The sequence below is a fragment of the Triturus cristatus genome, chromosome 4_1 (assembly GCF_964204655.1).
Source record: "Triturus cristatus chromosome 4_1, aTriCri1.1, whole genome shotgun sequence".
Classification (NCBI taxonomy): Eukaryota; Metazoa; Chordata; class Amphibia; order Caudata; family Salamandridae; genus Triturus; species Triturus cristatus.
The window spans coordinates 528,837,403-528,851,576 of record NC_140585.1 but is presented as its reverse complement, the minus strand read 5'-3'; the positions used below and the strand labels follow the sequence as shown (position 1 = coordinate 528,851,576).

At 44.6% G+C, this 14,174-nt stretch overlaps 1 protein-coding gene across 1 annotated transcript in view; it reads left to right on the top strand.

Annotated features, from left to right (window-relative positions):
* The window catches only part of LOC146855186 (guanylyl cyclase inhibitory protein-like), a 192,037-nt gene extending 178,836 nt beyond the window's left edge, over positions 1–13,201 (top strand). Inside the window, exon 5 of the mRNA XM_085652805.1 lies at positions 1,164–13,201. Coding sequence (XP_085508931.1) covers positions 1,164–1,345 — 182 coding nt within the window. The 3' untranslated portion in view covers positions 1,346–13,201. The remainder of the gene's footprint in view (positions 1–1,163) is intronic.
* Positions 13,202–14,174: the final 973 nt, after the last annotated feature.

Sequence of the window (14,174 nt, the reverse complement as noted above, 5' to 3'; positions counted from 1 at the left end):
CTTTGGAGGCCCCTGTCCAGTGGCATGACCAAAATTGAGGGGGCCCCCCTGCAAGGTACGTGGAGGGGCCCCCTCTGGACTCTATCAAGAGCTCTCCAGCCGAAGTGCTGTGCTTAGGGGGCCCCCTGGAGCTTGGGGGGGCCACCTGCACCGCGGGGGATGTGGGGGCCTGTGTTACGCCCCTGCCGCTGTCAGCTTCTGTGACAGTTCTAACACTTTACCTCCTTGACTACTGCCACCTCTCAAGTCAACTGTGTCACATGTCCACCACAATACAGTACATTCAACGCTAGAATATGAGCACATGGATAGTCTTTCCGCCAGCTTTTAAGTTTACTTGTGCATTTTCAAGTGAAAGCCTTTCAGAACAATGATGAACAGAAAGCAGATGGAGTGGTTAAATCACAAATTCAAAAAAAGAGAGGGAGAGGTAGAGGGATATGCTAGGTCCACCCTTCTATTCCAGTAGTTGACACAAAAATATCCGAGATCACGGATGAAGAACCTAGCTGTAGAGGTAGATTATCATCAAACGATGGATGTAATCTTGAAAGGAAAGATGTCCTTTCTTGAGTCCCCTCACTCACCGGAGTTTCCTCACGGTGACATGCTTCATCATAGGGCCATCTCAACCCGCTGCGGGTTGAGGCGTGCTGCGACTTGCGAGAATACGTAGGAGCACTTTAGTGAGGGACTATGTGTACTGCAGTGGTGTATGTGGAGTGGAGTGATTTAAACATATCTAGCTAGTGGGCGGAATTACTTTACTCTTGCTCCTTTTTGATATATTAAAAATGGGGTGGGTCTCTAGGTCAACCTGGTTTGCAATGAGTCAGGGGTCCTAGTAGACTGCTTACATGTTTCGAACTTACCCCCAAGCTCTTCTTCAGGACACCGCAGGGTCCAGCCCTATGTGTACCACTCCAAGGTGCAGTAAAATGGTGATATTTATAAATGCCGGTTAATGAGCATTAATTGAAAAATATACATACGACATTTAATAATGTTTGGTAGGTATTTTTCAAAAGGCCGTATTATGCCACGTGGCCGAAACGAGGGGGCAAGAGAGTTCCACGTGAATTTTCAAAGGCTTCTCTCCTGGCTGGATACCTGCTGGGGTTCCATGAGACCGAGTCCGTAACCATTCATTTATTTCGTTTCAGCTCTGATCACCGTCCAGGAGTTTATTGAAGGGTCCATGGATGACGACTGGGTCCGTGAAATGCTGGAGTGTGACCCAACTACCATGGAACTCAAAAGAACTGAAAACTTTGCCAAGCTACAGAAGAGCAGTTCACGCAGGACCCTGGGACCAATGCCACCACAGAGTAACTTTAAAACGTAATGATAAACCCACAAGAGCAGTTCACTAATGTACTGATTGGCCGCTCCATCGAATGATACACCCATTGACAAAATTATGGACTAATCTACCGTCTCACTGACTGACCGAATGCTGCACTGATTGAATGACAGACTAATCACCTGGCTGACTAATTGTTCAACTAACTCACCTATTGACAGAGTGAATGAATAATGAATAAATGAACGAATGCTTGAATGATTCTTAAACAACACATTTTAAATCAAAGCACTGTTCCTTTAAATTATGTGTTCTTATGAAAAGCAATCTAGCGCTTAAAAAAGGGAAAATGAATGAATAAACATTTTATTCGATGAATGTCTCTTTGGACTTCAAGTCTGAGAATGAATATATTCGGCTCGAGTCGTGTATATTTAGCACAATGTTTTTCCTTATATGTTTTGCTTCATATTATGTCTGAACATAACAGTTTAAATGCTAATGAAGAGTAAAATATTGAAATAAAGCATCTCTAAATCCTGTGATGCTACCCCTGCCCTATACAGCTTTCACGATGACTACATTTCTTTTATAAGTAACTATCGTTTTTAAACCTTTATATTTGTTGTACATTTTTCATTCTCAGTCATCCTACATTTAGCAAGCGATTTACGTGCCCTTAAGTTATAAAGTATCCAAATAAAGTTTTTGAATAGATAATGTTTGTTTTTCAAACTGTTAATAAGTCCTGAATAAATAAGGCAATATGTTTAAAAGTTTATATTTTCGTTCAAATTTAACAGCACTTATGTGGCTTCCTGAACGGATTCTATTGTATCAAGCAAAGGTGGATGGTTTGTTCCATGTGGGTGGGCAAACCTCAGTAGACACACCTTAGATGTGTGGAATTGTTTTTCTAAAGGACATAGTGGTAACATCGATGAAGTATAGATCTGACATTAGCGAAGCATTATTTATTAGTACTAAATAATATACAGTTGCAATTTAATTTTAATGAAAGTGATGGATGGAATTCATGCGCACCCGACAACTAAACTATACTCCTTCCACTCCATTCCCCACAGTCTGCGCGTACGGCTCGACAGATGCGGACGATCCTTCCCCTCATCCAGCATTCAGATTACCTAGGCATGGTGATATCGGACCACGATGCACATGTTGTGACCCTTCGGTGGCACCCACCGACACCTCCTGTACCCACGTGGCAGCTCCCCCGAGAATGCCTAGAGGACCCTATATTTGGGCAAACAGAAAACATCCAACACTACTTCTCAGAAAACGCAGGGACCACAAATTCTAGGACACGAGTGGGACGCTTTCAAGGTAGTGATGCGGGGTGCCTGCATTAGGCAAATCGTGGGAGTCCGCAGAACGCTAGAGCAGGTGGTACAGTTTACAGAACAGCGAGTGGCGAAACTGTCTAAGGAGGCTGACAAGCAACAAATCCCCCGGCACAAATGGCAGAGGCCAAAACTAAATATGCAGAAGCTTGTGCAGACTTGCGCTGGTATAACTTTCGGGCATATGCCTCTAGAGCCCACAACGAAGGTAACCATGCTGGCGCTCTGCTCGCATGGCTGGTCAGACAAGACACGCAAGCGTAACCGATCACCAGTATCAGAAACGCCGCAGGCGTGATTGTACATGCGCAAGCAGACATTCTTTGGGACTTCCACGAGTATTACGACACATTATATAGGGAGCCGGCCCAGGACAGAGGGGAGTACATACGTAGGATGCTGGACAGTGACGCTATAATGCAGGAGCCAGAGGAGGACAGGGTTGCCCTAGATGAACAACTAACGGCCATAGAGATCAAACATGCAATCCGCCAACTAGCCACCAATAAAGCCCACGGCCATGATGGCTTCCCTATAGAATTCTATACCACATTCTCTCAACTGGTCCAGCAGCTAGACTTAGTATACCAGGCGGCGCTAGAGACAAAGATGCTCCCCAAGTCCATGCGCGACTCCACGCTAGTGACGTTTCTTAAAACTAGACCGAGACCCCTTGCTTAGGTCCTCCTACTGGCCCATCACCCTACTAACAGCAGACTGCAAAATTCTTGGAAAAATCCTTGCACACAGAATCACAGAAGTGCTCCCCGTCTTATACACCCCGACCAATGTGGTTTTGTGCCCAGGAGGAACACTTCCTAGAATATTCGTCGGCTGTTCCAGGTCCAGGACAGTGTACGGGGAAATTCCCACGCGCTGCATGCCTTGTATTGGACCTCGAAAAGGCCTTCGATACCCTGGCGTGGCAGTATTTATTCGCTGTTTTGGAGGAAGCGAGACTGGGACCTCAACTTAGGGCATACATCAAGTTGCTGTACTTATGGTTGTCCACTCGAATTCGAATAGGCAGGCAAATTTCGCCCCCCATTTCGATACCGCGCGGAACGTGCCAAGGATTCCCTCTGTCCCCGTTATTATTCGCTCTAGCAATGGAGCTGCTGGCGATCAAACTGAGGAGGGAGGGCGAGGTATGGGGTATTCCGCTTGAGGGACGTATGCATAGCGTGTCCATGTACGCAGATGACCTGCTCATCTACATCAGAGACATCACACCAAACCTCACCTCTCTCTGGTCCACACTCAACGAGGCCAAATTCACATCTACCCCCTTCACCCCGATGCACCCCACTGGAAGGTCAATGTAGGAGATGCCACACTGTCTTGGAAGGGGGATGCCCCACGATACTTGGCCATTAGACTCTATCACACACCTGAAGACCTATTGGAGGGGAATCACTACAGGGCCCTCTGAGGGTTGAAAACCCAATATCAACATCTGGAGGATGTTGCCCCTGGCCCTGATAGGAATGGTAGCTCTGGCCAAAATGATAATGCTACCCTGGCTCCACTATTACTTTGCAAACGTTTCGGTGATCCCCCTGCAATGCTTCTTTTATGAGCTTGACTCCCTGCTGATCTCGTTGATATGGGCCGCCGCAGAGTAGCCTTGACGACACTACAGCTTCCACGGGATGGGGAAGGGCTGGGGGCCCCGTCCTTTGAAGCCTACTTTTAGGCGGCACAATTACAGTTGCTCTTGCGTTGGATGGCTGGACGGCACTTGGAGGAAACGACAACACAAGCCGGGACTTTGACAACTCCGGAGACAACCCGGATGACCAGACCCAACCCGACACACCCCCTGCTGGTGAAAGTGGCCAGATCCTGTGCGCTGCTTATCCATTGTCTCGCTAAAGCGGCACCTATGTATTATCCACTGCTGCCACTGGTGGGTCTCCCTAAGGGAAGCGGGTACTACGTGGCTGGCGAATTGCGAGTTTGGCCAGATCGGGCTCAGCGAGACAGCGGTTCGGTTCACGGAAGGCTAACTGACATCGTTTGAGGGATTGACGGAAGAGAGTGCGGGCTCCTCGTTGGACAGTTCTCATTACACAGGCAACTCATTGCCGACTGTAGAAAGCCATGGGACCTTAAGGCTGGGGAACCCAAAACGCACCCAGTGCTACATACGATTTTAAACATGGGCATAGGGCGCCACCTGATCACATGGATATCCAAATCGGTCATGGAACTCATAAACAAACCACTGACGAGGCTCCGATTCAAATGGGAGGAAGAATTTGGCTGCGCACTACACGACAAAGAATGGCTCACAGCCCTGGAACATCACAAAAAAGTGTCACGCAACCAGCGATTTAAAAATATCCAATTCAACATACTACATCGGGCTTATCTCACGCCGGAACGACTTAAGCGCTTTTTCCCCGCGTCGCAGTTTGACTGTCCTCGCTGCCATACACCCGACGCCTTATTTATCCATATGCTATGGACTTGCCCCACGCCGTAAGCCTTTTGGGCAAGAGTACCTGCCACACTGCTGACGGTCACGGGCTTGACAGGACTTAACATGTGGGAGGCCTGCGCCTTAGGGATTTTTAAGCGACACAAACAAAGAAAGGTGGAGACCCAATTTGCGATCCTAGTCATACTCCTTGCTAAGCGTAGCATCACACTACACTGGCGATCACCTAACGGTCCTCATATAGAGGCATGGTGGGGGTCGGTCAAAAAATGGGGTGCGGCCGAGGAGGACACCATTCGCCGGGAGGAAGCATGCGGCATGTGGCGAAATCCCATTTCCATGCAGTGGTCGATGCTCCTACATGACTTCACGCACGCACAAGACACCCCCGCGAACACCCCAGGTGACACCCAGACATTGCTAGGCCCGGATGAACCCCGAACCCCACACATATCGCCTGCACGAGACCATCCCCCTGCGGCCCCAAGCGACACACCCATCTCGTCCTGATGGGGGATCACCCCTGGGAGTTACTAGCCCAGTGGCATTCAATGCCCCTACCCATGCCCCAGTTCCCGGAGTTTAGTCTCCCCAGTTTGGTTGTATAGAAGGATGTGGTGTCCTCCCGAACACCGGATGGAGATAGCGAGCAACACTTGAGTACCAGACATCTCAATATGTCATCTACTATCCCCGGTTAGACACACATCCCAACACAACATAAGTGTCAAGGCAATCTAGGCCTTGGTGGACTGGAATTTACTCGTAATGTTAATGTGAATAATGAAAGTCATGCAAAGACAAAAAATAAATTTTTCTTCATGATTGTTGTATACCTTGCAAGAAAACCAATAAAAAGGTTTATGAAAAGAAAAGGTGATGGATGGAATGCTTGAATTAATCTCAGCCACTGGTAATCGCTCGAGCCGCATCCCAATTCATAGTTTTTCGCCCACAGTGCCACTTCAGTTTGGACCCAGCCATATGCAAGTCAATCTTGAACCTGCACCTCATGGCAACAGTCCAGCCTGAACTGTCAGGACAGGTCCTCTCGAACCAGAACACAAGCAACCCCGGACCAGTTATATACCCTTATTAGGGCTCTTCAGCAAGGCAAAGCTTGGTTCCAGTGACACAGTGAGCCAGACCCCACTTCTGGGCATACCTGGTGCACTCAGGGAGTCAAATAAAAATACGACAAAGTGACGGATGAAATGCTTGAATTAATCTCAGCCACGGGCAATCACATAGGGCAGCATCCCAATCCATCGCTTTTCACCCATCATGCCACCTCACTTTGGACCCAGCCATATGAAAATCAGTCTTGACGCTGCTCCTCTTGGGAACAGTCCAGATTGAACTGCCAGGACAGGTCCTCCCCAAACCAGAACGCAATCAATCCAGGAGTGTTTTTCCCTAATTAGGGCTCTTCAGCTCTTCAGCCAGTTATAGCTTTGTTCCAATGGCACAGTGAGCCAGGATCCACATCTAGTTATTCCCAGCGCACTTTGAGCATCAAATGTAAAATGCAGCAAGGTGATGGATGGAAGGTTTGAATCAATCTCAGCCACTGATAATCAAATAGCCGTATCCTAAACCATCATCTTTCGCCCACCATGCCAAATCAGTTCGGACCCAACCCTATGCAAATCACTTTAGACTGTGTTCCAATGGAAACAGTCCAGCCTGAAATGTCAGAACAGGTCCTCCCTGAACCAAAGCACAAGCAACCCAGAACTGGTTTCTTCCTTATTAGGGCTTTTCAGCCCGCTATACCTTGGTTCCAGTTGCACAGTGAGCCTGGGACCCATGTTGGGCATTCCCGGCGCACCTACAGCATCAAATGCTAAAACAACAAGGTGGTGGATGGAATGTTTGAATAAATCTCAGCCACTGTCAACGTCTTGGTCCGCATCCCAGTTTATCGCTATTCTCCCAACATGCCCCCCTCTGTTTGGCTCAGTCATATGCAAATCCGTCTTGACCCTGCTCCTCATGGGAACAGTCCAGCCTTCAATTAATTCAAGCATTCCATCTATCACTTTTTGTGTACTTTAGTGTGTTGCCCTAAGTGGAGCAGGTATGCCATTTACGTGCGCCCTGTGCACACTGTGTCAATACAACAAAGCTATGCCTGGCTATTGAGACTAAACAAGAGCGAAATCGGTCCTAGGTTGCTTGGGTTCTGGCTCAGAGAAGGCCTGGCTTTGCAGTTTGTGCTGGGATGTTCCCATTGGAGCAGGTTCAAGACTGATTTGCATATAGCTGAATCTAAACTGAGATGACATGGTATACAAAATAAAAATGATCTGGGATGTGGCCCGAGTAATTTCCAATGGGTCAGATTAATTCAAGCATTCCATCCATCACTTTTTTGTATACTTTAGTGCAATTTAATTTTAAAGTATAACTTTAAAACACATTTTGGCTTTGTGCATAAGAGACTGACAGTGCAACACTTAACAGCAAATTTGTGTAGTGGGAGAAATCCACATTGGCTAGGGGTATAACGCAGGTCACTGCAGCCCCTATTGCGCAAGGGTCCCCCCAACTCTGCAGGGAGCCCCCAATCAATCGAAGGTCAATTAATAGACGTAGGATACAGGAAATACAGGGGCCCTCATTGTATTCTGCAGGGATGAGATAGTCAGAGGTTCATCCGAACACCTGAGCCAGCAGAAAAGAGGAAGAGAATGCCTAACAACAGGACATGCTCAAAACCGAATTCGACTGAGAGCGCACCCAGAAGGGGGTGGACCCATTATCAACAGACTCAATGTTACGCTCACTTAAAGAATTTTTGGAAAAGCATTTTATCCCTATAAATGAGCGCCTATTTACCATCAAAAAAGGCCTGGCAAAGTACAACCCCTAGCAATACCACCTCCATCAGGATGCTCAGGGTGTCTAGCTCCAAATTATCTGCCTGCGGCCGTCACTAGTAGCATGCTGGCTGAAAGGAAGGCCAATGATGAATCCACAGACCCTAGCGATGCAGCAAAGCCTTCACGGCAGGACTTAAATCAAAAGACACAGCAGGCACTGCAGAAACATAATGGTGCAAGGGAAACCAATGTTGCCATAGCCACCACAAGTAAGGGGAGGGCTGACTACACAGGGAATAAGAGCATGATGCAAATCTCTCAGTGACCCAGTGCATCTACAAAGAACTCTAAAGTACAAGAAGGAACGTCCTCTGCCACTACCTTGCACCTTCTCCCTATATTGGGGTTATAGCCAGGGTGCCCTTGCTGAAGGATGATCAAACAGAGACATGGGAGCAGACATGGAACAAGGAGTTACATTGTCTTGGGGCTAACAGGAATTTTAAGCAGACGGATGAAAAAGGCATTTTAATGGTCAGACGAATAAACTGGGTTGGGACTTCCCCCAAAAATATCCCTGGCAACTGCATTGTAGTCAACGTTCGTCGCCCAACAACAGTAGAACATGTGCTGGGCTACAAGGTCCGATGGTTTCTTCCGAAATCAGCTATTGCTACACTCCCACTAGGGTACTTCTATAGATCTCCTCAAATGGCACCTTTTATTTCCTCATGAGTTTCCCATTAAGAGTCTTCTTGGAGCTTAGCAAGCAGTAACTAATGAGGTCGATTGGCAGAATGTCCCAGTGGACATACACCCATGCATCCTGACTGCTAGTCCAAAGACTGTGAATTCAGAACATCCTGTTGCCTTGCCCATAGAGACAGAGCTGGCCCCAGACTTTTCAACATTGTTCTCAAATTCGCCACGCCCTGAGGAGCCTGAGATCTTAGCAGTCCACGCCCATTGTTATTTTAAGTTGGAATATTGCTGGTGTTCATTAAAAGGTCTTACTACCAGAGTGGCAGTCATTTATAAATACCTATGATATCTTGTTATTTCAGGAAACATGGGAAAGAACCCCTATTGTTTTTGATGCTTTCGCTTGCTTTTCTTCCCCAGCAATATCATCTAGCTGAGGGTGACCATCTGTGGGGTTATCGATCTGGGTATATCTATCACTCAAAGGAAGAACAGAAGCTCTTGAGGTAAAGGATGGAAACTTTCCAGCAGTAGTACACAGGGGGGGCTTGGATTTACACAAAGCGACTTCTATAATAATGATTTTCATAGTATCCCTAATAAAAACTTCCAAGCTGTATTCAATTGTATCTCCACTCTAGTGGAGAAAAAGGTAAATGCAGGGTGCCAGTTATCCATCAGTTTGGCAGGGGACTCCAACGCTGAACTACCAATTAAAAGCAACGGTTCCAACACATTAACTGATGTGGGAGGTGATAAACCGGGTAGAGCTAGAGGCATCATTAGATCTTTCAGATATGCACAATGCATTAGAGATAGCCGGTAGGGATAGTATAAGGATCCCAACGGCAGAAATTGTGCAACGATCATAGATTATATATTCATCTCCCAAAATCCAACCCAATTGTGGCATGACATCTTCCACCATACCAAGCTCTTGGGTGGACTCCACCATAGTTCATATTTTTTAAAAAGGGGACCGGGCTAAGCCTGATTGCTATCGCCCAATCTCTTTAATTGATATACCAGCCAAAATATTGGGCCATGTTATATATAATAGGATTTCAGATTGGGTATGTGAAAACAAAATTTTGGATGCATTCCAATACGGCTTTCGGACTGGTATTGGCACAGTGGAGCAATGCTTGAATCTAAATCTGATAATTGGCAAGAATATAGTGACCAAACAGTCCAACCTTTACTTGGGATTCATGGATTTATCCATGGCCTTTGACTGTGTAAATCGAAACACTCTTTGGCTGCATCTCCTTGGCATCGGAATGGAAGGGACCCTTTTCCACAAGCTTGCCTCGCTTCATGCTGATACCATAGCCAGGGTACATTATGACAAAAGGTGAATTGTCAAACATCATCAAGACACATCGTGAAGTGTGGCAAGGTTGTGTGTTCACACCGTAATTATTTGTTCTTTACATAAACGATTTGAGCACTAAGTTGGTAACTAGTACCCTAGACGTACAAAAGGTAAATGGTATACCACTCCCTGCACTTCTGTATGCACAAGATGCAGGTTTAATGGCCCGAACCCCAATAGCACTAAGAAATTTAGTCAACACTTTTGTGGAGGTCATGTCAAATTTGGACCTCCTAACAAACTTTTATAAATCTTACACAATGGTTTGTGGGACTAAAAGATGAATGGATTTTAAAATAGCACTTGGTCAAAACATTGTGGTGAGCACAAAAATGTTCTCGTACCTGGGTGTAACTTTTAGTAAAAAGGGATTCTGGGCAATACACGTCAAGCAAAGTAGGGTGAAATTAGCTAGCTCTTTGGGTTCGCTCCTTAGCCTACCACGGCCACCCAGGGGTTGTCTAAGGCCCCAGTACTGCAAATCTACACTGTGCAATGCTCCCCCACAGCTTCTTATGGGGCTGGTGTCTGGGGTCATGCAGATTGTTCCGCAATACTGAGGGAGGAAAACAACTTTTGTATCAGACTGCTGGTCATACCAGGATCCTCTTCAAATCTCATCTGCCACAGTAAACTTGGGCTTTCCTACTTGAGCGACCTCATATGAAACCACCTTTGTTGTGACTTTCTATTTGGCGGAATGAGGACACTCCATTAACTGGGGCCATAATTAGTGATTGCCTGAAATGTGACAAAGGCATGTCAATTTAATGGCTGGCCTATGTGAAAGGTTCCCTCTATGAGACTGGTTTACCACACGTTTTTTCCGACTCCACTTCATGCACATCCATTAGTAGAAAGGAAGTGTCAATAATGATATTAGCAGAATTACATAACAAGAGTGTCGCGGAGGAGTCGTGGAAAGTAATGAATGAGAAATATCTCTCCTGGAACTTAGAGGTTATACCAGTTAGTTACATACAGAAACCCATGAGGGTCTGGGAGCATTCCCTATTATTTAGGTTTAGGGCAGACACAGTAAAATACCTACTCTGTTTTCCAACAGGATATCAGTTCAATCTAGACTCAATGGCATGCCCGTGTAGTGACTGTGCCACCCAGTCCATGATGCGCTTCCTTTTCTTCTGTAAATTTTACACGTTATATACTAAACGTTTTTTGGCCCCACTAATGAGAGCAAGAAATATACGATGCAGTGCCCATGCCATTCTCACATTACAAGGTCTCTCAGATGATGAAATATGCGCTGCTTTAATGTGCTTTCTTTGCAGAACCATGTATTTTATTTGAAAAATGTGAGATCGTGACTACTGGTCTCACATTAAAAAAGGCAATTTTATCATGCTTTTAAAGGAAGAATTGTTCTTACTGGGTTTTTTTAACCTCCATGGTGGTACCATCAAATTACTAGGTATGAAATGCCCAGAATAACCCAGAGTAGCAACAGGTAACCCATCCATTGATAGGGTGGGCCACAAAGTAGGCCTCTACTAATGGAACCGTACTGCCTGTGTTACAATACATAGGCTAACTATGATTAGCCACCAGGGGAGGGCATTGAGACACATGATTTTGTCTTTCAAGTACCAAATTGTGTTAATTTTTAATGCAAGATAACACTATTAATTATAATATTAATTGTATATTTTAATGTGTACTTTTATGGTTTTTATGTAAAACTGAATAAAGATATTTTGATTTAATTGATTGATTTGATTTCTGCAGGGTGGGCATCATTTTGCATTACATGAACGACTTGGGCATCTTGTAATCTGCAGGGGGGACGTCATTTTGCATTATACCACTGACATGGGCGTCTAGGAGCTGAAGCTAGCTAAGGAAGTTTCCCAAGGAGATGTGTCTTAAAAGCCTTCCTAAAACAAAGAAGCTTATACATGGGTACTCAAAAACATCTTCCCATGGGCCAGAAAGTGTGGTCTGTGGTGTGCCCAAGGGCCGCATTGATGCCAACAGGGTGGAAGAGTGTCTTTGCGGAGAAGGGGGTAAGCTGGGCATAGTGGAAGTTAAGCATGTAGATGGTGTGGTCATGGAGTTATTTTGAGGGTTTAATTCCATACTGCCCTCTAAATTAAGCCACTAGTCCTTAGAAGAGTCATAGATTTGACAATATTGTGTTATGCTGTATCTGAGCCGCTGTCCCTTTACCACTACTTGGGGTCAGCCTTCTCTGCCTGGTAATGCTATTGATGGAGCTTAGTTTTCACCTATAAAATGTATGCATTACTATATGACAAAAAGCTGCAGACATGAATTCTAAAATGGCATGCAGATGGTGGCGCAAGCAAGATGAAAACATAAGGCCTGATCAGAATGCTTCACTTTGGAGGTGCTTTCATGTGAAAACATACTCAATTAGTTGAACAGCCATGTTGATATGTGATTAATCAATATGTAATCTCATTATAAAATGCACATTAATTTAGAAAATGTATTTGTACTTTCAAAATGGCATCATGTATTTTTGCAAGAGTAGAAATGTGCTGAATTGTGTTTCACAGTGTAGAAAACCACGTGATTTCAGTTTGCTTTAGTGGCCTCAGCTTACTGCAGGTTTTGCCCTTGAACATTAGAATGGAATGTGCTCCTCTTCCCTAGCAACTTTCAACGAAAGGGCTTTGTTAATAAATCACGCCCTCCTGTTTCCGTCTCTTCGACCTTCACTATGTTACATATCTTTTTAGCCTGTTTAAAAGTGGAGTGAAGAGCACACATTTTTTTCATTATCACAAGACTAAAATTTGAACGGGAACACGCCTGATTAATGACGTATCCAGTCAGCCCATGGGAAGATGATATGTCTTGAAGTTCTGATTGGATCAGCTATGTGAACTTTTGCTAGCACAGCCAGGCAGAGAGAGAGCTGAAAGGATCAGAACAGATTTAGATTTTAGGTGCTAAACTTTAAATTTCATGCTTTAACTAACTGCTTTTGAAAATATGTATTTGTCCTATGCATTTATTTCTCTTTATGGGAGATTTTTGCCATTATTAATTATTGATTAACCTTGCAAGACTTACTCTGTTTCTTAGAAACTCTTTAAGAGTTTTGACTGACAATTTGCACCGCATTTCCCTTCCTATATGTGATGCTTATATGCAGACTGTAATATGCACTGTATTAATGCTATTTTTCCTATTTTTCAATTTTGTAACCTGATTGATATTTGACTAATGAATAAAGAGTCAGAGAACCATAACTTATGACTTAAAAATAAAACCCTTTAAAATAACTCACCACTCTCATTATTGCCTTAAATATTGTTTGCATTAAATTTTCATAAATATGTAAAGTCTCCTGTTTGGTGAAACACGGTCATCAAAAGGTCCATCATTTCACCCTTTACAGCGGTAAACAATAGGTAATGAGGTTTTGAATAGGGAAATTACCACTGAATCAGTTTTTGGTAGCAGAGTTAAGGTTAGTGCCATCACCAAAAGGAGCATAGTTAGATTAATGCCTAGCGCTAGAAAATAATTGCCGAAGTTAGATAAAGTCCTGATTCCTGATTCCTGTGCTCAGAACCTGAGGATTGGCAAAGCAGTACTGGAAAGGTGATGCAAAAAGGAGATTGCTGGAGTGGTGTGAGTATTAATAGGGTTGTGAAATGCGGTTAATGTGCTTGCAGGTATGTTTTTGTGGTGTGGAAAAATAGTAAAGGTTTTGACTGTGGATTCAATTTTGCTCATTTTGACTTGATGTTTTTTATTTTGTTTTATTGATTAAATTGGTTATTTCATAGGACAGATTTATAATGATTGATTTATGTCTAACATTTTATGTTGAATTTGTATTGCGTTTTATGTTGTTTTTGAAGACTTCCGGGATTTAGGAAGTTGGATGCCCTGTAGGTACACAGGGAAAAACGTGTGGCAAGTAAAGTCACACGGGGTATTGTCTGTTTGCCCTGTAGGTACACGGGGAAATGTGTGGCAAGTGAAGTCGCACAGCCCATTGTCTGGTTTCAAGTTGGTAACATCGTCGTGTGTTATCGGTAGGGACATTTTCTGTGTGAAAGTGGTGTATGGATAGCGAAGGCCGCCTGTGAAATTTCAGCCTTAAGAACAGGAGTCAATTGTGAGCTCTGATTACGCTTATCCCTGGGAAGGTAACAGGTCTCCCCTA